Source organism: Astatotilapia calliptera, chromosome 5 (genome assembly GCF_964374335.1).
Source record: "Astatotilapia calliptera chromosome 5, fAstCal68.1, whole genome shotgun sequence".
Taxonomy (NCBI): domain Eukaryota; kingdom Metazoa; phylum Chordata; class Actinopteri; order Cichliformes; family Cichlidae; genus Astatotilapia; species Astatotilapia calliptera.
In genome coordinates this window covers 17,487,547-17,514,821 of record NC_137426.1, presented here as the reverse complement: position 1 = coordinate 17,514,821, position 27,275 = coordinate 17,487,547, and the positions used below count along the sequence as shown (strand labels likewise).

Here is a 27,275-nt window from a genome sequence, read left to right as displayed (position 1 = left end):
AGCTGTAACAGGCACTAGTACAACAGAGAACAAAGCAACAACTCTTGAGACTTCTGAGACAATGACATCCGCACACCCTGAATCACCAACTACTTCTATTACAGCAATGGCCCAAACAGGAACAACACAGTCTACAGAGTCTGTCACACCAGTCACCACCAATGAAATTACTCTAACTACCAACATGGACCATTCCACAACAACTTCAGAGACTTCCTCCAGTTCGCCTTCCACAGTCACTTCAGAAAGCACTAGTTTTACTCCAACACACTCAGAACAAAGTACTCAAACAGCTGTAAGAGGCACTGGTACAACAGAGAACAAAGCAACAACTCTTGAGACTTCTGCGACAATGACATCCGCACACCCTCAATCACCAACAACTTCTATTACAACAATGGCCCAAACAGGAACAACACAGTCTACAGAGTCTGTCCCACCAGTCACAACCAATGAAATTACTCTAACTACCAACATGGACCATTCCACAACAACTTCAGAGACTTCCTCCAGTTCGCCTTCCACAGTCACTTCAGAAAGCACTAGTTTTACTCCAACATCCCCAGAACAAAGTACTCAAACAGCTGTAACAGGCACTAGTACAACAGAGAACAAAGCAACAACTCTTGAGACTTCTGAGACAATGACATCCGCACACCCTCAATCACCAACTACTTCTATTACAGCAATGGCCCAAACAGGAACAACACAGTCTACAGAGTCTGTCACACCAGTCACCACCAATGAAATTACTCTAACTACCAACATGGACCATTCCACAACAACTTCAGAGACTTCCTCCAGTTCGCCTTCCACAGTCACTTCAGAAAGCACTAGTTTTACTCCAACACACTCAGAACAAAGTACTCAAACAGCTGTAACAGGCACTAGTACAACAGAGAACAAAGCAACAACTCTTGAGACTGCTGCGACAATGACATCCGCACACCCTCAATCACCAACAACTTCTATTACAGCAATGGCACAAACAGGAACAACACAGTCTACAGAGTCTGTCCCACCACTCACCACCAATGAAATTACTCTAACTACCAACATGGACCATTCCACAACAACTTCAGAGACTTCCTCCAGTTCGCCTTCCACAGTCACTTCAGAAAGCACTAGTTTTACTCCAACATCCCCAGAACAAAGTACTCAAACAGCTGTAAAGGGCACTAGTACAACAGAGAACAAAGCAACAACTCTTGAGACTGCTGCGACAATGACATCCGCACACCCTCAATCACCAACAACTTCTATTACAGCAATGGCACAAACAGGAACAACACAGTCTACAGAGTCTGTCCCACCAGTCACAACCAATGAAATTACTCTAACTACCAACATGGACCATTCCACAACAACTTCAGAGACTTCCTCCAGTTCGCCTTCCACAGTCACTTCAGAAAGCACTAGTGTTACTCCAACATCCCCAGAACAAAGTACTCAAACAGCTGTAACAGGCACTAGTACAACAGAGAACAAAGCAACAACTCTTGAGACTTCTGAGACAATGACATCCGCACACCCTCAATCACCAACAACTTCTCTTACAACAATGGCCCAAACAGGAACAACACAGTCTACAGAGTCTGTCCCACCAGTCACAACCAATGAAATTACTTTAACTACCAACATGGACCATTCCACAACAACTTCAGAGACTTCCTCCAGTTCGCCTTCCACAGTCACTTCAGAAAGCACTAGTTTTACTCCAACATCCCCAGAACAAAGTACTCAAACAGCTGTAACAGGTACTGGTACAACAGAGAACAAAGCAACAACTCTTGAGACTTCTGAGACAACGACATCCGCACACCCTCAATCACCAACAACTTCTATTACAGCAATGGCACAAACAGGAACAACACAGTCTACAGAGTCTGTCCCACCAGTCACAACCAATGAAATTACTCTAACTACCAACATGGACCATTCCACAACAACTTCAGAGACTTCCTTCAGTTCGCCTTCCACAGTAACTTCAGAAAGCACTAGTTTTACTCCAACATCCCCAGAACAAAGTACTCAAACAGCTGTAACAGGTACTGGTACAACAGAGAACAAAGCAACAACTCTTGAGACTTCTGAGACAACGACATCCGCACACCCTCAATCACCAACAACTTCTATTACAACAATGGCCCAAACAGGAACAACACAGTCTACAGAGTCTGTCCCACCAGTCACAACCAATGAAATTACTCTAACTACCAACATGGACCATTCCACAACAACTTCAGAGACTTCCTCCAGTTCGCCTTCCACAGTCACTTCAGAAAGCACTAGTTTTACTCCAACATCCCCAGAACAAAGTACTCAAACAGCTGTAACAGGCACTAGTACAACAGAGAACAAAGCAACAACTCTTGAGACTGCTGCGACAATGACATCCGCACACCCTCAATCACCAACAACTTCTATTACAGCAATGGCACAAACAGGAACAACACAGTCTACAGAGTCTGTCCCACCAGTCACAACCAATGAAATTACTCTAACTACCAACATGGACCATTCCACAACAACTTCAGAGACTTCCTCCAGTTCGCCTTCCACAGTCACTTCAGAAAGCACGAGTTTTACTCCAACACACTCAGAACAAAGTACTCAAACAGCTGTAACAGGCACTGGTACAACAGAGAACAAAGCAACAACTCTTGAGACTTCTGAGACAATGACATCCGCACACCCTCAATCACCAACAACTTCTATTACAGCAATGGCACAAACAGGAACAACACAGTCTACAGAGTCTGTCCCACCAGTCACCAACAATGAAATTACTCTAACTACCAACATGGACCATTCCACAACAACTTCAGAGACTTCCTCCAGTTCGCCTTCCACAGTCACTTCAGAAAGCACTCGTTTTACTCCAACATCCTCAGAACAAAGTACTCAAACAGCTGTAACAGGCACTAGTACAACAGAGAACAAAGCAACAACTCTTGAGACTTCTGAGACAATGACATCCGCACACCCTCAATCACCAACAACTTCTATTACAGCAATGGCACAAACAGGAACAACACAGTCTACAGAGTCTGTCCCACCAGTCACAACCAATGAAATTACTCTAACTACCAACATGGACCATTCCACAACAACTTCAGAGACTTCCTCCAGTTCGCCTTCCACAGTCACTTCAGAAAGCACTAGTTTTACTCCAACATCCCCAGAACAAAGTACTCAAACAGCTGTAACAGGCACTGGTACAACAGAGAACAAAGCAACAACTCTTGAGACTTCTGAGACAATGACATCCGCACACCCTCAATCACCAACAACTTCTATTACAGCAATGGCCCAAACAGGAACAACACAGTCTACAGAGTCTGTCACACCAGTCACCAACAATGAAATTACTCTAACTACCAACATGGACCATTCCACAACAACTTCAGAGACTTCCTCCAGTTCGCCTTCCACAGTCACTTCAGAAAGCACTCGTTTTACTCCAACACACTCAGAACAAAGTACTCAAACAGCTGTAACAGGCACTGGTACAACAGAGAACAAAGCAACAACTCTTGAGACTTCTGAGACAATGACATCCGCACACCCTCAATCACCAACAACTTCTATTACAGCAATGGCACAAACAGGAACAACACAGTCTACAGAGTCTGTCCCACCAGTCACCAACAATGAAATTACTCTAACTACCAACATGGACCATTCCACAACAACTTCAGAGACTTCCTCCAGTTCGCCTTCCACAGTCACTTCAGAAAGCACTCGTTTTACTCCAACATCCTCAGAACAAAGTACTCAAACAGCTGTAACAGGCACTAGTACAACAGAGAACAAAGCAACAACTCTTGAGACTTCTGAGACAATGACATCCGCACACCCTCAATCACCAACAACTTCTATTACAGCAATGGCACAAACAGGAACAACACAGTCTACAGAGTCTGTCCCACCAGTCACAACCAATGAAATTACTCTAACTACCAACATGGACCATTCCACAACAACTTCAGAGACTTCCTCCAGTTCGCCTTCCACAGTCACTTCAGAAAGCACTAGTTTTACTCCAACATCCCCAGAACAAAGTACTCAAACAGCTGTAACAGGCACTGGTACAACAGAGAACAAAGCAACAACTCTTGAGACTTCTGAGACAATGACATCCGCACACCCTCAATCACCAACAACTTCTATTACAGCAATGGCACAAACAGGAACAACACAGTCTACAGAGTCTGTCACACCAGTCACCAACAATGAAATTACTCTAACTACCAACATGGACCATTCCACAACAACTTCAGAGACTTCCTCCAGTTCGCCTTCCACAGTCACTTCAGAAAGCACTCGTTTTACTCCAACATCCTCAGAACAAAGTACTCAAACAGCTGTAACAGGCACTAGTACAACAGAGAACAAAGCAACAACTCTTGAGACTTCAGAGACAATGACATCCGCACACCCTCAATCACCAACAACTTCTATTACAGCAATGGCACAAACAGGAACAACACAGTCTACAGAGTCTGTCCCACCAGTCACAACCAATGAAATTACTCTAACTACCAACATGGACCATTCCACAACAACTTCAGAGACTTCCTCCAGTTCGCCTTCCACAGTCACTTCAGAAAGCACTAGTTTTACTCCAACATCCCCAGAACAAAGTACTCAAACAGCTGTAACAGGCACTGGTACAACAGAGAACAATGCAACAACTCTTGAGACTTCTGAGACAACGACATCCGCACACCCTCAATCACCAACAACTTCTATTACAGCAATGGCCCAAACAGGAACAACACAGTCTACAGAGTCTGTCCCACCAGTCACCACCAATGAAATTACTCTAACTACCAACATGGACCATTCCACAACAACTTCAGAGACTTCCTCCAGTTCGCCTTCCACAGTCACTTCAGAAAGCACTAGTTTTACTCCAACATCCCCAGAACAAAGTACTCAAACAGCTGTAACAGGCACTAGTACAACAGAGAACAAAGCAACAACTCTTGAGACTTCTGAGACAATGACATCTGCACACCCTCAATCACCAACAACTTCTATTACAGCAATGGCACAAACAGGAACAACACAGTCTACAGAGTCTGTCCCACCAGTCACCAACAATGAAATTACTCTAACTACCAACATGGACCATTCCACAACAACTTCAGAGACTTCCTCCAGTTCGCCTTCCACAGTAACTTCAGAAAGCACTAGTTTTACTCCAACATCCCCAGAACAAAGTACTCAAACAGCTGTAACAGGCACTGGTACAACAGAGAACAATGCAACAACTCTTGAGACTTCTGAGACAACGACATCCGCACACCCTCAATCACCAACAACAACTATTACAGCAATGGCCCAAACAGGAACAACACAGTCTACAGAGTCTGTCCCACCAGTCACCACCAATGGAATTACTCTAACTACCAACATGGACCATTCCACAACAACTTCAGAGACTTCCTCCAGTTCGCCTTCCACAGTCACTTCAGAAAGCACTAGTTTTACTCCAACATCCCCAGAACAAAGTACTCAAACAGCTGTAACAGGCACTAGTACAACAGAGAACAAAGCAACAACTCTTGAGACTTCTGAGACAATGACATCTGCACACCCTCAATCACCAACAACTTCTATTACAGCAATGGCACAAACAGGAACAACACAGTCTACAGAGTCTGTCCCACCAGTCACCAACAATGAAATTACTCTAACTACCAACATGGACCATTCCACAACAACTTCAGAGACTTCCTCCAGTTCGCCTTCCACAGTCACTTCAGAAAGCACTAGTTTTACTCCAACATCCCCAGAACAAAGTACTCAAACAGCTGTAACAGGCACTAGTACAACAGAGAACAAAGCAACAACTCTTGAGACTTCTGAGACAATGACATCCGCACACCCTCAATCACCAACAACTTCTATTACAGCAATGGCACAAACAGGAACAACACAGTCTACAGAGTCTGTCCCACCATTCACAACCAATGAAATTACTCTAACTACCAACATGGACCATTCCACAACAACTTCAGAGACTTCCTCCAGTTCGCCTTCCACAGTCACTTCAGAAAGCACTAGTTTTACTCCAACATCCCCAGAACAAAGTACTCAAACAGCTGTAACAGGCACTGGTACAACAGAGAACAATGCAACAACTCTTGAGACTTCTGAGACAACGACATCCGCACACCCTCAATCACCAACAACTTCTATTACAACAATGGCCCAAACAGGAACAACACAGTCTACAGAGTCTGTCCCACCAGTCACCACCAATGAAATTACTCTAACTACCAACATGGACCATTCCACAACAACTTCAGAGACTTCCTCCAGTTCGCCTTCCACAGTCACTTCAGAAAGCACTAGTTTTACTCCAACATCCTCAGAACAAAGTACTCAAACAGCTGTAACAGGCACTAGTACAACAGAGAACAAAGCAACAACTCTTGAGACTGCTGCGACAATGACATCCGCACACCCTCAATCACCAACAACTTCTATTACAACAATGACCCAAACAGGAACAACACAGTCTACAGAGTCTGTCCCACCAGTCACAACCAATGAAATTACTCTAACTACCAACATGGACCATTCCACAACAACTTCAGAGACTTCCTCCAGTTCGCCTTCCACAGTCACTTCAGAAAGCACTAGTTTTACTCCAACATCCCCAGAACAAAGTACTCAAACAGCTGTAACAGGCACTAGTACAACAAAGAACAAAGCAACAACTCTTGAGACTTCTGAGACAATGACATCCGCACACCCTGAATCACCAACAACTTCTATTACAACAATGGCCCAAACAGGAACAACACAGTCTACAGTGTCTGTCCCACCATTCACAACCAATGAAATTACTCTAACTACCAACATGGACCATTCCACAACAACTTCAGAGACTTCCTCCAGTTCGCCTTCCACAGTTACTTCAGAAACCACCAGTTTTACGCCAACATACACTGAACAACGTACTCAAGCACTGGTAACAGGCTCTAGTACAACAGAGAACAAAGGAACAACTACTCAGGCTTCTGAGATAATGACAACCGTACTTCCTGACTCACAAGCTACAGTTTTACAACCCAACTCAAGTACTACTGTTCCCAGCCGTACATCTTCTTCTTTCTCCTCTTCAACCACATCTGTGACCTATTTAACTGATACATCCACCAGTGAAACAACAATTGTAGGCTCTGTCACAAATTCTCCTACATCGTCAGCAACAGTTAGTTTTTCTTCATCAATTACTCTCCCTACAAATTTGACATCCTCTTTGACAACAATTGTGTGCCAAGATTTTGCCTATGGAGACTCATGTTCTTATGGAGAAAACAACACTGTCCCAATCATTGGTGAGGTTTTTCATTTCCGTATAGTTTTTCTTAAAAATAATATATTTTCATTACCTTTTACATAAATTGATATTTTGACTTCTTGCGTTATATCTGTGTTTTCTCCCCCACTTTTGCATGTCCAAGGTAAAATGTTGTCATAAATGGCTTTTAAAATCTTTCAATTTTTTGTAGATACTGCACCCGTGCGCAAAGTAAACATTACTTTCAAATTCAACGTCACTTTTATCCAGGCTTTTCTTAATTTAACTTCACCTGAATCACAGATATTCATCAACAAATTAGAAGCACAGGTACAGATAATTTTCTTCATATTCAATATTATGAGTTATTATTTTTAATTAGTATTACAAAGTATTTTGTAATACAAAAAAATATAAAATTATTTAAATCTTTTATCTGAAATGTTGCATAATCCCTTCTGTCCTTTTTTTTTTTACAGCTCAGAAGCCTGTGTAGACAAGCAGATCCCCAGGCCTATAAAACAGTTAAAGTAATCAAATTAAGGTAAATTTTCCTTCAACATTTATTAAACTATTTGTTACATTTATTATTACCTTTTAAGAAAGAGATAGCTGTTTTCTCATAACATTTCTACCATTTTTTGTAGTGAAGGAAGTGTTGTTGCAAAGAGCCTGGCGGAGTATCAGTATCAAAACAATGAAACTCAAATCGAGTTTATTAACACTCATCTTAGTGTGGTTTTGAAGAATATCCTACAAAATGAAAATAACCTCAACAAAATTTCTTTGGCTTTTGGTAATCAAAGTGTGGAGTTAAATGATCTCAGCTTTGAGGCACCTGCCATTACTAGTAAGTGTGTTGTATGTTGTTCTAAATGTAAAGCACAATCAGCCATTCTTTATTCATTTTTCTTAAATTTGTCCTGTTTATTTTACATTATAGTATGTTGAATATATATATATGTTTTGAAATCTTGTAGATATCACAGAGTTGAAGCCTTTTATTAACTGCACTCAGTTTGCTAATTACACTGAAGAGATTACTAATGGTCAATGGCAGTGTGTTGGACCATGCAAAAGAAACCCTGATTACTGCAATGGACACGGAGAATGTTTAAATAACATTTACACAGGCCCAGTCTGCAGGTAATAAAATGTCTGTCTATCTATCTATCTATCTATCTATCTATCTATCTATCTATCTATCTATCTATCTATCTATCTATCTATCTATCTATCTATCTATCTATCTATCTATCTATCTATCTATCTATCTATCTATCTATCTATCTATCTAGTTTTTTTTGTAAAAACTAATTTTATTAAACCTCTTTTGAATTTTACCCAGGTGCTACGAAACCAGCCTGGAGCAGTTTTATGGTCCACAATGTGACCTTTTCCGCCGAGGTCCAGGTTTCTATGGAGCACTGTTTGGCTCACTCGCAGTAGCGCTCCTGCTCTTCATTATAATCGTCATCGCTGTCATTTTCAAAAGGAGACATACGTATACTTGGTGGGTTATGATGCCTTCTGCGCGTTTTCCTGTAATGTACTCTGGAAAAAAAAATCGCTTTTTGTGTTCATTCATTGAGTAAAAACACAAACAAGCATCCTTTTCTTTTTTAGGAAAAGGAGCAACTCTCAGAGGAGAAGATTGTCTTTTCTTGAGGGAGATTTCTTTGACTTCACTGATACACGTATGTCTTACTCTAATTACTATCATATTCAGAGATTTATTATAATAATTATTTATGATTAGTTATTAATAATGCAATAATTATTTTAAACTTTTTCAGCAATGTTTAAAAATATGATTTTTGACTTTGTCTTTCAGGAATTTCCAACTTGGGACTGGCAGGCACTTATAGATCAGAAAACATTTAGAAACTGATATATTCACTATATTATATAAAATTAAGCAATTAGTTACTGTTTTAATCGCTAATAATCTTACTTAAAGATCAGTAAGAACTATCATCTTTTAATTTTAAAACATTTTGAAGTTGTTTTGCTATTTATCATTTATTTATAAGAACTTAAATTTAATGCATATGTTTTTGCACGTATATTATTTTCCACACCAACATATCATGGAGCACCATTTCTCTTTTTATCCTATCTTGACATATCTTTCTCAGCACTGTTCAAATAGTAAAAATAATAATAAATCTCTTTTAACCTGAAGTTTTTGCCTGGAAAATCTACATTTTCTGAATGCACAAACTGAGAAACGCACTGTATCATCTATAGAGAATTTTGTTAAATAACAAGTTAATTTTGTCTTTAGTGTTATTAAACAATATGCAATATGGGCTAGCTACTGCTTATACTCTATGATATATCTCTATTGAGCTTGTTACAATTAACATCTAACAGTAGTGAAACACAAAAAATGCTTACTGTAGCATTCAAATACACACATTTGCATATTTGTTAAACATCTGTCCAGTTAAAATGTTACACAGTATCTATGCAATGGTTTTACTGTATCAGATAGGTGCTTCTGTTTTTTGTTCGTTTTTGCTTTTTAAACAGCATCTCTATTTTTATCCATTAAAAAAAACAAAAAAACTTTGACACCCCAACAAGAAAATAATCCAGACTAGGGCTCTGCAGTCCACAGTCACCTGCCACTAGATGGCATAGATGTGCTTATTTTAAGTGTTTCGCTTTTGAAGAGTCAAAGGAGAAAGAGACACAGACCATGGCCTTTAATGGAATTTTAAGATTTTTTTTTCATAGAAAGGAAATCAAACTACTTTTGCATGTATTTGCAGCTGATTCATAATAGAAAAACAAACTTAACTTTGGTTCTTTTGAGATAAGCCCTTGATTTGGTTTTGTCTCCACCTAGTGCCTCAATAGAGGTGGTACACTGAGCAAGTTCTTTACCTTTGCTTGATGTTCTATATTTCCTACACAGGTACTGTGACCTGAATAAAATTTAACCAGCAGCACTGCAGCCCGAGTTAAATATTTACAAATCACCTCACAGCAAACGATAAGAAAAGTTACGCCTAAACATGAAGTTAATGCAAACAATGGAACTTATTTTTTAGTCTAGCTTCATGATTTTTGTTTTGTGTGTGTATGTGCGTTCCTCTGTGTGATGGAGTAGAGGAAGACACACAATCCATACTTCTCCATCCTCTCTTGAAAATATATGAGATTGTGGATAGTCTAGCTATAGATATACTGCATCATCAGCACTTCTCCAATATGACCATTCCTACTTTTTATTTCTATAGTGTAGACCTATGAAGTCCTACAGAAACACCTAAACATATATGGGCTCTTTAACACAAAGAACTGTAGTGTAACCAGCAAAGTAGAATTTGTATAGCAATTAAGGGAATAATTACAAAAATCATAATATTTTTATCACAGAAATTAGTTTATTTCACTCATTAATGCCTCCAGAGTGCCAGAGTTTAATTAATTGAGGCAGGAAATGTATTTGATGAGAAACTGAAAGATAAGCCATACATATTGTATGTTTGTGTATGGGGTGTTGAAATTTAATGGAGAGAAAAAAAATAGAACTTTCAGGATCTCTTTTGTTCCAGTTTCTATGAAATTGTGGCTACAGAGAGAAATATAAGTCTTGTGTCCATTATGACTTAATGCATTTGTGACTTGTAGTGCCACTAAAGGGAAAGGATCTTAGAATACCGATTAATAAACTATGTTCAATCTGAATGCAAACCGGTCTTCCTGTTAATTTACCTATTTTTTTGTCTTTCTTGCCTCCAGCAATTATTTTAAAAGCGCAGTGAGTCTTTCTTTGGTAGCTATAGTCAACATGCATGCTGTTGCTTAGTAACTCACCTAAGCAAGAACCAAGTGAAAAGGTTTTCAGGTGGCCTAGACAACTTAACTTAAACTGTCACCTTTTGTTTCATTGAGAGAAGTCACTGTCTTAAGCAAATCAGCAGAAATACAAATCACTAAGGTCTCCGCCAGTATTGTAATTGGAGCTGAACTGTGGCTCATTTAGTAATTATTTGACCTCTAATGGGGTTCACTGTGGTTTTGGCTCCACGCCTAACCACAAGGATTCAAACTGAGAATAAAACACTTGTAACAGTGTTAAAAGGGCTTTAAAAGCAGTGGGTGCAAAGCCCGCTGCCAAGGAACGATGAAGCAATCGTGCAGGAGGAAATTTAGTTATAACCAGGAAGAGGAAGGCATTCTACTGTACACCTGTCACTCTTCTTTCTTTGGATCGAAGCCAGTCACAATAAAGTACACCATGAGGGCGTGTGGGTGATAAAACAGGCCAAACAGCTGAGTTGAGAGTTCACTCTTGACAGGTTCAAGACACAGGACGAAGCAAGCTTATAAATAAGTCACTTTATTATTGCTTTCTTTTTAAAGACTATATACTTATCAACTATTCATAATAACAAATGGAGTTGTTAAATACTGTACACAGCATACTGAACTCTCCCAGTGCATGTCTTCGCCACAGCAGAGTGTTATCTCTTGATAAACTAGTCTTCATTCTGTTTTAACATTTCTAATAAGACATATGAATACCTTAAGATTAAATAGTTTGTTTTTTTGTGTATGATGTAAACATTTTTCCAAACATTTAAGTCAAAAGCAACATTGTGTTGGTAAGATCTGTGAACAGAAGGAAGAGAAGAAAAAAAAGATACTTCAATGACCGATTGACCTTAGCAGTTATTTGTTTCCCAAACTGAACACCGTGTTTGATACCAAGGGTTACTTCAATACATGTGCTACATTTTCTATATCATCCTGACGCCTTGTGGATAATGTACAACAATTAAAAAAAAAAAAAGAAAAATCATACATTTTGTAGGCTGCCAGCAGCCAAAGTCTTTCAGACCACACCCACTGCAATCATGTAAGGCAGGAATGCATGTGCAGAACAGGAAAGTCTGTGTCAGGTAGGTAAACCCTGTACTGTCTTTGTAATGCATTTGTATTAACAGATTAGTCAAACATCTCTCATCTAAAATCTATTTCATCTAAAATCTCCATATTAGGATATTCGGTTAGAACAGATTTTGCGTTTGAATTCATTGTCTTTTCCTACAAGTGTTAGGTCACATATGGAGCCGTTACCTCATCGCTCGTGGATTACAATTTCAAATTTCACCTGTGAACACAATTTAAAGCAGGGAGTTTGTAAAGGTATAAGGATAATATCAAAGTGAGGTAGTACTTGAGGCAAATGTGTTTCAAGCAATGACTCACAGCTTGACCAGAAAAAAAAAAAGAAGAAAAAGAAGTAGCTTCAATTGGAAGAACAGCACACATTCACTGACAGTCAACAGACCAGTTCCTGTGCAATAAAACAGATCTGGAGACTGACAGAAATAAATCAAATGTGTGCACTTCTTAGAAGGCTCTACTAAAAAGCGGGCACTGCTAACAAGTGTTGCACAGTAACAAGCATTGTTGACAATTCTTTACTAATTAAACACTTTTCCCAACTGCTGTTCACATGCACATATGCGCAAACACATCCACTGCACATACACACACAAATACACTCAAGACGCTACACCATACTCAGCTGCACTGGACAATCCAAAAGAAATATGGTTAGCTACTAGTAATGAACCCACCTACTGGTACAAAATGTACCATGACAATGTGCCATATGGGGTGAAAAAACAAACAAAGAACAAAACACAACACAAATTTACTTTGAAGTAGTCAGCCTGAGTAAGACTGACACTACATCAAGGCGCGAAACCCATATCAGTATTGATATAATAGCAAACAGAATCGGCACGTGCTAGAATCCTTCATTTTGTTATAAATTCATCGGGCTTGTATTTAGACTTCATATATTAAGTGATACATGGTTACATTACTGACCTTTTTGTCCCTTGTGAGATGCAAAAGCACCATCAAAAAGCCCCAGTGCATCTCACAAAACATCCACACCACATCAGACACAAAACACTGAGCACACAAGGTACAAGGCCCGCTTGTACTTTCTGGCCGTACCACATCTTTACTAAAACAGAGCAAAATATTGAATTTCATAAAATTAAAATATATTTTAAAAAAATAAGCTATAGACTGTTGAACTTTGCCCACAATCTTTAGTTAGACATGGTTTTCACAGAAAATATCTTTTCAATATTACCAGTAACTGTACACAGTGCGCAAATACCCTGTGTGTTCAAAATACATAAGGGGTATTGCAAAAAGAAAAAAGAAAAAAGGTAAAAGCAGCAGTTTTAAAAGGTTGTTGGTGTCCAATTTCACCATTTTGTCAAGTGGGTTTTGCGCATGTACAGTATAGTCTTCTATTACTTCCACAAAAACTTTTCAAACAAAATCCACCTGTGCTTTCTTTCTGGTGTGGCAGTCACAAGGCGAGTCTGCAAAAGGAGACCGCTGAGGCAGAAGGTAGTAATGTGTGGTGCTGGCCTTCTTGCCATTCTCCATAATAGGAAGGATACATGGGGAGCCCTCACTGTTCTGTCTCTGTAAACTCCGACCGCTTACGTACTTAGGATCTGGTGCAAAGCTTTGGGTTGGGGGCATCACCCCGTTAGTGTATGTTGGGAGGCTCTTAGGGCTGGGAGTGCGGGAGCTGCCTGTGGACAGAGGGCCTCTTGGAGGCAGTTTGGGTGGTTTGTCCTCATCGCTGTAAGCCCCAGATGAGACTTCTGCTGACCAGCGCCTGCAATCTGTCTTGACATTACGTGGAGGTATAGGAGGGGGAACCTCTTGTTTATCCATATTGTTGGGGTACCTTTTTGGGCATGTGGGTCGTGGCAGCTTGTGTAAAGATCCAGCTGGTCCAGAGAGAGAGCGTCGTAGCCTCCTCTGAGCGGGTCTTTCCTGTGGCTGCTGCTCATACTGTTCCCGTACTTCCTGCGGAGGATTTGCCTGATGGTGCTGTTGGGGTTGCTGCGGGCTTTGCGGTCCTAATGGCCCATCGTAGTAAGCGTAGTTAATCTGCCCACAGTCCTTGAAGCTCCTTTGGTGAGATAGAGGATTTCTAAAAGCTGATTTAGAAAATTGATCAGACACCAGGCGGCAGCTGTCATCTGAACTTGTGAAAAATTCTACCTCACTGTCCATAGCCTGCTCATGGGAGATATCTGTCTGTGGGGGAATAGGGGGTAGAGGCTTAGAGCATCTGCTAGGTGTCTGTGGTGGGCTGTTCAACTCGTTAAATGACAGCCTCATCAGCAGGTCATCATCAGCAGGACTTGGGGTGGAAGGTTCATTGCTGGAGGACAGGAAGAGTTGGGAAGGCCGGGATTTCTTTGAGAGTATTCTCTGTGAGTTGGGACTGTGTTTATGTCCTGCCAAAAAAGTAAGTTGAAAAAATAATAACCATCAGACAAGTGGCAGATTGATAAATAATTAAATTAAATTAAAGACAATAAAAATCGAATACTATAATACTACACTGACTTTATAATATTCAGGTTACAACAATATGTCCAGTATGTGAAATAACAAACAATGAAAGAGAATTCATGCAATGCAGCATTTGTGTAGTTTAAAAGGTACATCCTGTTTGAAAAAGAAAGAAAAGGAAATAAAGATATTTAACTTACTCTCATAACTTGGAGGTGGCTCCTTTTGCTGGGCACGATAGCTGTGATCTATGTTTGCCCTGTCCATACTGAAGTAGAAGCTGCTAGAAAAGAAGAATGACGTTTCAGAACAGCAGTGCTTCGTCACAGAAATGTGACATATTGAAATTAACAGAAAATGTAAGACTAACCTGAACCATGCAATTTCAACATGACATGCACATCCTTTCTAAAGTCTTTCTCTAATGAAGTGCACCACAACACTCACTTGTCCAGTACATGGCGATCGCGCCAGGAGGGTTTAGATCCAGCCATGCTGTGACAGTAGCTGCCCCGGAGAAAGGGGTTTTCTATGGGAAAAGAGATCTCCTGGGCAGTCAGGCCCACTGTGGACATGCTCCAGGCACCCTCGGGTCGCATCAAAGCCAGGAAACACTCAGATCGCCCGGCTGGCTGCCCCTGCTTCTGGTGTACCTATATTAAAAAACAGCCATGAATGAATTGGCAAAAAATAAAATAAAATAAAATCAAAAGTAGGTCAAGTGAAACAGATCATCGTATAGGACACTAAAAACGCTCTAAAAGCAGAGCCAGGTGATTCTCATTAGACCAGATATTTAATAATGGCTTTTGGGTGACAACAATTTCCTATGGCCTTCAGGACACTGGTGTCCGAGCACACCTGGAGAACGTGCCTTTCAAAATGTTCTATTCACAGTATTCCTCATTCAAAGCATGAAAGCAATAGATGGTGGAAAAGGTCACTACTGGTCATGTCTGCTTTTGTAGACCTGAATTAAATGGCATGTAAACACACTTGCTGTGGGTTTGGAGAACCAGTGTAGAACTACTTTATCACAAAAGCATTCTGACATGAAATCGAAGGTAAACACAGGTGTTACTAACATACGATTTAGATCTTGCATCATAATAGAACAGGACCTTCATTAAAGTCATTGCTAACACATTGTGTCAAAACATGCTATGAAAAAGTTGTATTACCCTTCATGTTTTACATTTTATTTACCGTGTTAGTACAAAGGTGTAGCTGTGTCAGCTGAAAACAAAAGAAGAAAAAATACACCCATTTTTTTTTCTTTTCCTATAGAGAGGTACTGAGCTTTACATTTCACCTGTGGCTTGCAAACTCCATGAGCCTGAGTTCAGCATTGCATTCATGGGTGTGAACTGTGTAACCAACTTTTGAATTTCAATTTCTACAGACTGTGTCGCTTAATAAGTTTAGTTTATTTTAAAACTGGACTGTGCTGTGCTGGTGTTTTGCAATCCTGTTCCTCTTGAACAGGAAAGTTCAAGGGGGCTCCTCCTGTTACCACAGATATACCTGATGTTGCAAGAACGCCCCCACGCCAAATGAACCGAATGCTCGTGTCATGTCAACTATGTGTCAGGGCTGTATAAACAATGTGTACATTATTCAAAGGGGGAGTAATCTAATATTTCTGGGGCATACATAGAGTAAATGCAAAATAAATGGCCTCAAACAGAGTTTAAATGTTTCAACTGGGTTTCAGTCTCAAGTGGAGAAAGCCTAGAAAGTCATAAAATGTGTTTTAGATGAGCCTTAAAAAATAGTGCATCAGGGGTGAGCGCAGTTGCTTTTTGTTGCATGGCTGAGTTTAATTAGACATCATTATTACACGATTACAATGCATACTCAGAATCATCTCTTCTGGAAACTACTAAAGAGGTGCATGCACAGCTAGAGCCACACTGTCCTCCTGACAATGTAGGAGTGATGACTGAAAAGAACACGGCTCCCTCGTTCCTGGTCTCTTATGAGCCATATTTATGTGCTAGCCTGACAGCTGGAGCGAAACAAAGCTCTAAAACAACAGGAAGCCTGAGCCATCAGTCTGAGCCAAACTGCCCAAGAAGGCATGCAATCCCCCTGGCCAGGGCCATCGATTCGGTTCGGCGGGGACGGGAAGCAACATGATCCTTGATAATGAACCCCCAGGGGCTTGTGCTTCCTCTTGCAACAGGTGCAAAGACAGTTCATCCTGGCGGTTAACCATATTAGCATTTACAGGCAACAGGATTACACAAATGATGTAGTCATGCAGATGTCCAAGTCGGTTAAATCAGATAATCCGGCTGGAGAATGTGGGCCTTCTTATGGTCAAATGTGACTTATCTGTTTATACAATAAGAAGGCAAGCCAAGGCTAACTACGAAGACAACTCAGTGGCAGTGGGCTCGAGAAAGGAGGGGGTCCGCTGAGCTTCCTAGTGATGTAAAACACCACCGGTTTGCCTTGAATTCAAGCTTACGGCCGTCACCCTCAGGCCTTGACAGGAGTTCACACCCCGCTCACGACACCCCTGCAGCGGTTTCCGAGCAACCATACTCGCTCTACCTGTGCTGCAAGCAAACAGTGCGCACACCCCCCTCACTTTACCGGATTGAGATAATAATGGTTAAAAGCCCTCCAGCAGGCAGGTGACTCACGCCACAACACACAGTCAGCTATTTGGCAATGATGATACACAGTGAATTGTATTTCCCTTTTGTTTAAGAGGAAAAGACCTAAATTAATATTGCAGCCTAAGAATTAAAGAGAACGATTATATAACTTCTGTGCCATTGCAGACCTATAAAGAATATAAAACACGTATCCTTTATAGTTATCAGTATAGACAAACACATAGAGATACATATTCACACGTTTCCCTCCGTTTTTCTTTTTTTTAGATTATTATATTGTAAGTTTTTTAATCATTTTGCTCTGGACTAAGTTGTTCCTCTTAGTATACGGCTCTGTCAGTGAAAAACAATCAAAAACAACCATAAGATATAGAAATAAAAATAAAATGAAATAAAAAAAATAATCCGAATAAGATCTCAAGTTGCATTAAGCAATTGTGTCTGCCGTGCTGGCACCGACATACAAAACAACAGACAGACAAGACATGGATCCACACAGTGGCTCTAAACAGACATTTCAATTCACTTTTTGAACTCACCTAATTCACTTCGCAGTTCTCTCCACTGACTGACCCCTAAAGTCCTCTTTGGTAAAATGCAGCGCCTCAGTTTATTTCGGGGTTCGATTTGAATCTGTAATCGTCAGTTTTCAGTTGCATCAGGAACAGGTCGCCAAAGACTTGGCGACACTCAGGCATTACTGTGACACTTCTAGATAAGTCTACTAGTCTATTGTATTGAGCTATCTCTTATAGGCTCACTACACTGGCGACCCAGTGGCTCCGCCTTCCTTAAAGCCACAGGCTTCCTTTCCACCAGTCTGCAGTGTGCATGAAGCACAGAAAGCTGAGTGCATATGGACTGCATGTCAGCCTTGAACATATTTAAAAGACTTAACATAGGTTGACTTATGTGATGCAGTGAAAGTCTGCAGGGCTCCATATATCTCTGGACAGAGCAGGTTTGAAATCAAGGACACAGTCAGGTGATAAACTGTCCCACTGGGACACATTTATCACACAATGAATAAATGCAACCATGGTTCAGTTAATGATACATTTTCCCCAGAACGTTTAGAAAAAGTATACATAAACTAAAGTTAAAGCCGTAAACTTACTGGTGCCAGACTAAAATGCCATCTTGCAAGTTCTGCCTTTTAAAACTTTCCGTTCAATGACCTGTGTTATACTGTACTATAAAAGGTGTCATCTTTGCTGTTTCATAAACAATAGACTGCCCAAAAGTAAGCTGTGCAGATCTGCACGAAGACAGAGGCAGTAATAGGGATGGCTTCAGAGTGGATAACACAAACAGTAGGCAAAGAAACAAAGCCAGAACCCCTCCTATCTCTGCAGTAATTCTCCTGCCAGCTGAATGGGGCTCAGATGGTTTAGCTACTCATTTATCAGATCACCCTGGGCATTTTCGTTCAGCAGGACCTGTTCTCTATTTACCTGAGATAATGCTCCCATCAGTCGCTGAGGAAAGGCAACAAGTTCAATATTCTACAGTTTTTCTTGTTATGGAAATACATGAGTAATCTGGAATATGCAGTCCCTCACACCTCCAATTACCAGCTGCTTAGCCTATTTAGACCTTAGGTGGTGTTGCATTAACTGTGACCAAACCTAACTGGGCTAAACAAATGTAACACTGACATGCACACTAACCAAACACAATGATACAATAGCTACAGACAGCGTGTATGTTGACTCAATATGTGACAGAAAGCAGAGGTGTGTGCGTGTGTGGAGAGAACACACTGTTCTTTTGCTTGAAATTGTGAATTCTTTACTGCTTGCTTTCAGTCTGAGAGGCCCAAAAGGATTTTAGTTACAGATATGCCCCTTAAAAGGACCAGATCCTCCCTAATCCCCCTTTTAGAATTTTAGGTGCATTTTTGGGATTCCTCTGGACCAGTTGTGACCAGCAGGGAAAAGGGAATGTTTTGCAAGTTGAATTAATAACTTAAACACCAGAGTTTGGATTAAAAGATTTCAAATGCAAACTATATATTGATAGATGTTGCAGGAAATACTCATATGTAAAAGATAAGACTAAAAATAAAGAGTTGAAAGATGCATAAAAATAATCAAGCAAAGTTAAAAGCGCCTGTGTGTATTTCAGCTTGAGTGCGCTCAATCTGCCTTTCCATGTTCCACAAAAGAGACACATTCATTGGGATAAATAGACTTCACCGAAAATGTCTCTCCTCCCACTTCAGCCCTCCTTCCTCTCTCTGCCTGTGAGCCACATCATGATGTCATCACCCACAGGAAGTGCCATATAAAGTTATAGAGGGAGAGGGGGGGGGGGGGGAACTAAGTCAGGGTGGAAGATAAGCAGGCAGAGACAGCAGATGAATGAACTTGTGTCATAACGAATATACTTCTCAGGAAATATTACACAGCTTTTCACTTAGCCCCATGACTCACACTGAGTTTAATCACCAGAATCAGTAATCTCCCCCTCAAAAAGTAGCACTTTTGGCTCATTTTCCTTTCAGATGCTTTTGTAAAAGAAAGGAATTTCCCTGTGTGGCTCAGTTCCAGTACAAGGGTATATTTTAAAAGTCAGTTATGCTCCCTCAGCTGATTTCAGTGGCTCACTAACAGGAAGAGTTAAGTGTGGTTGGAGACGAGTTAAAACAACAACAACAAAAAAACAAAAAGCATATTACTGTAAATGATTTATTCAGCATGGAGGTCACAGCATTGATTGCCCCTGCCTGCTGAGGTAATTCAATTACGTCTATATCCAGACAGAATCCAAAGTTCGCACTGATATAAACACAGCAGCAACAAGCTTTATTGTTGTGGTGACATCAAGCTTGTAAATGTGTAGTAGATTCCAGGTGCTGCTCTAGACTAAAATCCAAGCTTTACCAAGCATTTAAAGAAGAAGCAAGGAAGGTCTGCAACTTTTGACTTCTGTGGTAATTTTGTGAGCATTTCAGATTACAAAGAGTTTGCCATGTACATTTGAAACTGTCCACAGAGACAAGCAAAGTGACTCCTGGAGAAAAGCCTTATGGTCAGATGAGACAAAATTGAGCTATTTGGCCTCAATGACAAGTTGTATGTTTAGAGAAGCAAACCTAAGAACACTGAGCTAGTTGCCAAGCATGGCGGTGGCAGCATCATGCTAAGGGGCTGTTTTGCTTCTAGTGGTACTGGTATATTGCAGAAAGTGGATTGAATAATGAAAAAGGAGAGCTATCTCTAATATCTTCAACTTCATCTCAGATCAATAGCTAGATTGCTGATCCCTGGACACAGTTGGGTGTCCCAACGCATATATCAAAACTGGTTTGGAATGGATAACATAGAAACAAACCAATTTAAATTAACTCTACCAATTCTGCCAAGAAGAATGGCTAAATATACAGCCAGATTTATGCAAGAACCTTGTTTATAGCTACCAAAAGCATCTGATTGAGGTGCAACTTGATAAGGAACATTTAACTAAATAATAGTGGATTGTATCTATATATATGTATATTTTTAACCTTGTGTCTTTTTGGGCCCAATTTTTGTCTTTTAACCAGTTAAGCCTCAGTCATTAAAGATTTATGCTATACAATTCCAGCCTGAAAAAAGAATAGTTTTAAGACACAATTAAAAGCCCCCAAATTACCATGAAAGTCATGCCTATGATCCAATCCAATCCAATTTTATTTATAAAGCACTTTAAAATACCCAGCACAGGAACAAACTGCTGTACAGAAAATAAGTTAAAACAATAGAATAACAAAAAACAGCAAATTAAATAAATAAAACACATAAGACATAAAATTAAAACAGCCCTATGTTAAAGCAAAAACAAGATAAAACAGCATCGAATCACCTAAAAACAACTAAAATAAAAAAAATAAAAATAAAAAACCAACATCTCACGTGGTGTCAAAGGCCAAGGTAAAGAGGTGGGTTTTCAAGAGTGACTTAAAAACAGATAAAGAAGTGGCCTGTCTAATCTCTAAAGGAAGCTCGTTCCACCGTTTGGGAGCTGCTACAGCAAAAGCACGATCTCCTCTAAGTTTACGCCCAGTCCTGGGTATCTTCAGGAGCAGCTGATCAGCTGACCTGAGAGAGCGGGTGGGTGTATAAGGCTGTAGCAGCTCAGAGAGATAAGATGGAGCTAGGCCATGGAGAGCTTTAAAAGTAAATAAAAGAATTTTAAAATGAATCCTAAAAGAAATGGGCAGCCAGTGAAGTGAAGCTAAAACAGGGGAAATGTGCTCAAACTTTCGAGTGCCACTTAAAAGACGAGCTGCGGCATTTTGCATCCTCTGTAGATGACTAATATATAATGCACTGACCCCTATATAAAGTGCATTACAGTAATCCAGCCGAGTGCTAACAAAGGCGTGGATCACTGTCTCAAAGTGCTGCCGTGAAAGAATTGGCTTTATTTTTGCCAGCTGCCTGAGGTGAAAGAAGCTAGATTTTACCACGGCCTTAATTTGATTATCAAACTTTAGATCACAGTCCACTTTGACCCCCAGGTTTGTGACAGTTGGCTTAACATACTGTGCCAGGGAATCTACATACACATTGGGGGTCTCAGTGGGGCTGCCAAAAACCATCACCTCTGTCTTTTTATCATTGAATTTTAAAAAGTTAACAGACATCCAAGCCTTAATGTCATCGAGACACTGAAGTAATGGCTGTGTAAGGTATCTGCCTTTTTTCTTTAGAGGGACATAGATCTGACAGTCATCAGCATAAAAGTGGAAAGCAATGCCGTGCTTTCTCAGTACAGAACCAAGAGGAAACAGATATAAAGAGAAGAGGAGGGGGCCTAGAACTGAGCCCTGTGGGACACCACACAAGAGGGGAGCGGAGGACGACACATAGTCACCAAGGCTGACACAAAAAGTTCGCCCCGTCAAGTAGGACCTGAACCACTCCAGTGCTGTGCCCCTAATGCCCACCCAGTGCTCCAAACGAGAGAATAAAATGGCATGATCCACGGTATCAAACGCAGCTGTCAAATCTAAAAGCACAAGAACAACACAGTCCCCAGCATCAGTCGCTAAAAATATGTCATTAAAAACTTTTAAAAGGGCTGATTCAGTGCTATGAAAGGGTTTAAAACCAGATTGGAAAACCTCTAAAACATTTTGCTTTTCCAGGAAGGCCATTATTTGGCTGTAAACTACCTTTTCAAGAATTTTGGAAAGAAAAGGTAGTTTGGAGATAGGCCTGTAATTTGCAAGAACCATAGGATCAAGAGCAGGTTTTTTAATCAGGGGTTTGACTACTGCATGTTTAAAATCTTTAGGGACAACACCTGACATCAGACTATGGTTTACCAGCTCAAGCACCAAAGGACCAACTGTAGGTAACACCTCTTTTAAAAGTCGAGGAGGGACAGCATCATTTGGAGACCCTGCAGGCCTCCAAATGATGATGAGTATATGTAAACCTTCTAACCACAGTTATATATCTTAACATTAATCACTTATCATAGTTATCATAAAAATGTAAGCAAACAAATAAAATCCCTGACAATGTTCCTGTTTGCTATTTTCTATTAGGGGAATTATCTTGGACAATTCTTCTCACGTTTTCAAGCTAACGGCATTAGCTTATCTCAGTATAAAGACCAAAATCAGTGAATAAAATGTTCTGGTGGTTAGTGCTGTTGCTACCATCAGGTTCTAAGATTGTTTGGTTTGGTTTTGCTTTAATGAGTTCAGCTAATGCTTAGTTGTAAACAGAGCAAAGTGAGAAAAAAATGCTCTTTTAATTTCAGCCTGACTGTATCTTCCCCTCACTTTTCATACTGGGGATCAGACGTTCCTTCAGTCAGTGCAGCTGTGAACGCCACAGCCAAAGCACATGGCTGACACATCACTGTGTATTCTGCTGGATCGCGGTTTGGTCTGGCAGACTCACACACACTTGGCTCATGCCGTGGAAACGAAACACAAATCCCCAGGCAACGGGCTGTCATTTATCACTGCAATGTAAATAAAACCATATTATAGCACTTCTTCTTATTAACTGTACCAAACTCCTGAGGGTCATCCAGCTGCTTGAGTCATTAATCACTTCCTGTATTGGTAGAAAGACTTCTGGGAAATAAAGGGCTTTTTGTTTCAACTGAGTCACTCACAGGTATTTTCTATTTCAGCGTGCAACGTAATCTGAAGCAGCAATAACGAGTCATTATTGCCTCACTCCTCAACATTGTTATGTTGAGTGGTTCAAGTGCACCCACAGCCTGCTGTTACTAATGGGTGGAGCAAGCTAGTCCGCCTCCTTGATGATGACAGGGTGTGTTTAGTCTTCAGGATTTGAGGATCAATTTAGACAGAGACTGGGGGAGTTGCTGGCAATCTCATCCTATGACTGAATCAAAGTCCTGTTAATAATTATTATTATGGTAAATATGCATATTGGGCAGTATTAAGATGTGGGAACATTCTTTTCGGCTGCTTTCACACATAATCTCATTCGCAGAAACCCACGCAAACCGCCTGATTTGTGTCTGATGTTTTAGGGAGAAGCTGTGAAAACGACAGCTGTGGTATGATGGAGGATGTCACGCTAGTTTGACTTGCTCTCCAGCCACTGAATCAAGGCCAATTCTGCTCACAGTCACCTCCACTGGAATTCAGCAGGACTGGCTGACACAGATTGAAAGTATCTCCCAGTACGCCCTGCTTTATGTATCACAACCAACACTCATTGTGCATCACCAATCTTTTTCCTACATTTTCATTTTTTGTTCTGACTGTATTTGGGATTCCTCAAGGTTCCTACAAGGAAATACATGACCAGTATCCTGTAATGTAACACCTGTATTGTCTTTTGAACAGACGTTTCTGGCATTAAGCCGACGAGTATCCCAGGTTTCCTGTGTTTTTGTAAAGAGGAGAATGTTTAAGCTTCACTTGGTGTAGCAATCTATTAATCTTAAGTAGCAACTGATAGCTTGGGGAGTTTTGTCTTTCCACGATTTCCTGCTTCAGGTTCACTCTTGGGAGATATTAAAGCACAGTGCACAGGGGGACCTGAGGCTCCCCAGTTTTCTGATAAAGATTTCAGATGTCGTCCACCAAGGAGATCAGAAGGTTTACCATGAAAAGGCGGGCATATGTAGTGAATGAGGCATAAATCTATAGCCACAGGGTTAAGAAAGCATTGCTCTCTAGGTATACCAAGAGGACAGAAAAACACATGTGCAATAGTGGATGCAGTCCAAACATGGGCTAAAGTCACTGAGCTCAATAAATCCTATTTTTTCATTTGTGTGTGTGTGTGTGTGTGTGTGTCACTGATTGTGTATGAATGTCTGCATAACAGAACTGGATGACAGGGACTGAGTCATTCGGGGCAGAGTATGCGCTTTGTGAGAGTGTCTTTTGTTTCATTCACACGTGGATTTAGGATGCCTGATGAAATCAGCCAGACTACCTGAGCTGCTGTGGGCAGCAGCCGCATTAATTCCTCACAACAGTAAAGCTCTGGATCACTGCTCACACAAGCCTCTTAATGATCGGATTCAGGAGAATAAAGTTGGGCTCCATGTCCCATTTTCCATACATTACAAGCAGGTTGGCTGTGCAGACGCATATGTTAGGCACCAAATGTAGTGCTTCAGGGAAAAAAAACCTTGTACGGTCTTGTGCTAAACTCAACAGTAAGGGCACAATAACAGCCTTGAGGCTATGTGGTGAACACTAAACCAAATGAATAACTAAACTGCTGTCTTATTTTAAGCACAAATTCAATTGTTCCCCTTCTTAAGGGTTCATGCAAAGTCACACTTTGGGATTAAACTGGAAAAGAGGGGATTATGGTCAGATCTAGCTTCACCAACACATTTTAACACCTTCCTCGTCATACATAGTATAGAAATGTTTCCTTTTTTATCATTTTAGAATATAACCTATGTATAAAATATATGTTTATCAACCAAGAGACTGCAGCATGTGTCCCCTCTGGAAATAGGAGTTTTTACTCTCTTCATGGCTTTTCAGTCACCAAAACTTGATTCCATTAAAGGAAGCCTATTATTCTTTTTTCCAGTTTTGGTTTTTAATGAATGCTACCAGAGCAGGTTTGCATGATTCACAGTTCCCCCCACCTCCCTTTAATCCAGTTTTCTTCTAAACATACAGCTTGTGCACACACCCCATTATTTCAGACTTTCAGCATATTTAGTATGAAAATGCACCATTGTAATGGTATACAGTAACTATATACATGAAAGAAGGAAAAACAAAATAAATACCCTTTAAGGGAACGAGCAGAGTTTGATTGAAATGTAAAAACATATGTATTAAATTGCAGTCTGATATGTTTCTGCCTCTGAACACATGGCATGGGTACCCCAGCTTTCTTCTGCAGTCCAAGACATGCAAGTTAGGTTAGCTTCTAAACTGACTACATGTATGAATAGCTGTCCGTCTCACTGCTTTATCTCTCCAATAGAGTGGCGACTTGTCCGCAGTGTAGCATGCCTCTTGCCCTATGATACAAGGGACAGGCCACAGTTCTCTTGCAACCTTGCATTGTAGAAACAAAAAGAAAACGACTGTGTTGACTTTCTTTATATTGCATCTTTCATACACTCATATTAATTAGGTATGTCTATGAGCAACAGAATTCAAAGTTTACAAGCTACAAAACCCCAAATGCTATATCATGCTTTAGATTTCATATCTATTGTGTACTTACTCCTAAAGCAATAAACACAATGGAAAATGGGTTATTCTTTGCTATGATCCTGAGACTAACGCAAAACAGAAGTCAAAAACAGAGCTTCAATGGAATCTCTATACCATGTTGCTTTTTTAGCGCTGAATGGAAAGAACATTCAGTCTATTTAAATAAGGGCTGTAATTATCTCGGAGCCAGCCGATTATTCTCAGCTCTGCAGAAAAATAATAGGTTATCCCTACTGCACAACTTATTTTTAAATCATGCAACAAGTGAAGCTCGAGTTTTTTGAGGTTGCCACAGCAGTGCAATAAAAGCCAGACTGACTCTGAATCTCGAACCTAGATCATCCTTTGAGTTTTCCCGCATACGCTAGCCGATTCAGTAAAACGGACAGTTTCTCTTTCAAGAGGGGACGAAATGTACAGTTAACAGTTGTTGTGTTTTAACATTCAACAAGCATGTCAGTTTATGTCTTCGTTCCACCTTCCGGCTAGCCCTGAAGACGCTGTCCTCCCCACACCGCTGTGGTCCCTGACAGGAAGTAAATCAGCCGGGGAGCCGCCTCAGACCAAACATTGCAAGGGCCTCTGGAGCCTGAAGGCGTGTGGGAGGTGTGCGCCGAGCTCATGGGGCACACTGTGCTTGTTACTTCCTTGTAAAGAGAGTAAAAAAACAGACTTTGCTATACTCACAGATGTGGACATGAATTCACATTGACTCATGCAAAAAAAATCAAGTATAGAAAGATGTCTGCACGCATCCGAGTTTACACTTGTGCAACAGACAAACAGACAGAGAAACAGACATTCTTATTTGGTGCTTAACCAAAACATTTTCATATTTTTTTCTATACTCCAAACAAAACCTTGAGAGCAACGGTCTGTTTTTGAAGTCCTTTACACACAAATCGTCCACTAAAAATGTGTTTACTGAGATGCTCCTGACGTAATTACTCCATCATTTGGCGTCGCCTCTGAATCGTCTTCACTGGAGAGGGGTCACAGCACAGGAAGACAGATTCTTTGGCCAGGTCAAAGTGCTTAAGACACATGTGACCATCTGCTTGCATCCAGGTCTCATTCAAGCCCTGGTCTATTTCTTTAGAAGTCATTTTTGAAGCTTGTTTTCCCTTATTAATACCATATATAATTATACTTATGCACACAATGAACACAATTTAACAGAGAAATACAGAGAAAACATCCAAAGCTCGTTCAAAGTTTCCATTATGTGGTTCCTGCAGATCGGAGTTATCTCTCTCTTTGACTAATTGCAGCCTGATAATAAGCC

General features: G+C 40.5%; 4 protein-coding genes across 7 annotated transcripts; 3 read left to right on the top strand and 1 right to left on the bottom strand.

Moving 5' to 3' along the window:
* Window positions 1–2,725: 2,725 nt before the first annotated feature.
* LOC145428774 (uncharacterized) lies at window positions 2,726–4,530 on the top strand. The gene is made up of 2 exons (XM_080301511.1): window positions 2,726–4,355; window positions 4,415–4,530. Exons 1-2 carry the CDS (start codon window positions 2,726–2,728, stop codon window positions 4,528–4,530), a joined length of 1,746 nt encoding a protein of 581 aa, XP_080157637.1.
* A 232-nt stretch (window positions 4,531–4,762) lies between these two features.
* LOC145428773 (uncharacterized) lies at window positions 4,763–6,859 on the top strand (the record flags this gene model as incomplete). The annotated part of the gene is made up of 1 exon (XM_080301510.1): window positions 4,763–6,859. A coding segment is annotated over exon 1 (2,097 nt), but the record flags the coding sequence as incomplete, so codon positions are not given.
* On the top strand, window positions 6,829–9,505 carry LOC113021687 (uncharacterized). Its single transcript, XM_026166386.2, has 8 exons — window positions 6,829–7,358; window positions 7,533–7,651; window positions 7,801–7,865; window positions 7,969–8,171; window positions 8,302–8,467; window positions 8,670–8,834; window positions 8,948–9,018; window positions 9,156–9,505. The coding sequence occupies exons 1-8, from the start codon at window positions 6,878–6,880 to the stop codon at window positions 9,203–9,205; spliced, it is 1,320 nt and encodes a 439-aa protein (XP_026022171.2). The 5' UTR covers window positions 6,829–6,877; the 3' UTR covers window positions 9,206–9,505.
* Window positions 9,506–12,980: 3,475 nt separating this feature from the next.
* Window positions 12,981–18,046, bottom strand: errfi1a (ERBB receptor feedback inhibitor 1a). 4 transcript variants are annotated; one of them, XM_026167668.2, is made up of 4 exons: window positions 17,850–18,046; window positions 15,131–15,336; window positions 14,884–14,966; window positions 12,981–14,625 (listed from the first exon to the last, which is right to left on the bottom strand). In XM_026167668.2, exons 2-4 carry the CDS (start codon window positions 15,280–15,282, stop codon window positions 13,637–13,639), a joined length of 1,224 nt encoding a protein of 407 aa, XP_026023453.2. In that variant the 5' UTR covers window positions 15,283–15,336; window positions 17,850–18,046; the 3' UTR covers window positions 12,981–13,636. The 4 variants fall into 4 exon arrangements, with proteins under 4 accessions (XP_026023453.2, XP_080157908.1, XP_026023455.2 ...); XM_080301782.1 differs by having other exon boundaries at window positions 15,054–15,336; window positions 17,850–18,033; XM_026167670.2 differs by having other exon boundaries at window positions 14,884–14,963; window positions 15,054–15,336; window positions 17,850–18,033.
* Between the last annotated feature and the right edge of the window lie 9,229 nt (window positions 18,047–27,275).

Excerpts from the sequence above, each read along its gene's own strand:
- LOC145428774 (XM_080301511.1), top strand. The coding sequence starts at position 2,726 with ATGGCACAAACAGGAACAACACAGTCTACAGAGTCTGTCCCACCAGTC. Across the intron at positions 4,356-4,414 it reads TCCAACATCCTCAGAACAAA|ACTTCAGAGACAATGACATC; the intron begins GTACTCAAACAG and ends ACAACTCTTGAG.
- LOC113021687 (XM_026166386.2), top strand. The coding sequence starts at position 6,878 with ATGGACCATTCCACAACAACTTCAGAGACTTCCTCCAGTTCGCCTTCC. Across the intron at positions 7,652-7,800 it reads TCAACAAATTAGAAGCACAG|CTCAGAAGCCTGTGTAGACA; the intron begins GTACAGATAATT and ends TTTTTTTTACAG. Across the intron at positions 9,019-9,155 it reads CTTTGACTTCACTGATACAC|GAATTTCCAACTTGGGACTG; the intron begins GTATGTCTTACT and ends TTTGTCTTTCAG.
- errfi1a (XM_026167668.2), bottom strand. The coding sequence starts at position 15,282 with ATGCGACCCGAGGGTGCCTGGAGCATGTCCACAGTGGGCCTGACTGCC. Across the intron at positions 14,967-15,130 it reads GATCGCCATGTACTGGACAA|CAGCTTCTACTTCAGTATGG; the intron begins GTGAGTGTTGTG and ends CTTCTTTTCTAG. Across the intron at positions 14,626-14,883 it reads GCCACCTCCAAGTTATGAGA|GACATAAACACAGTCCCAAC; the intron begins GTAAGTTAAATA and ends CTTTTTTGGCAG.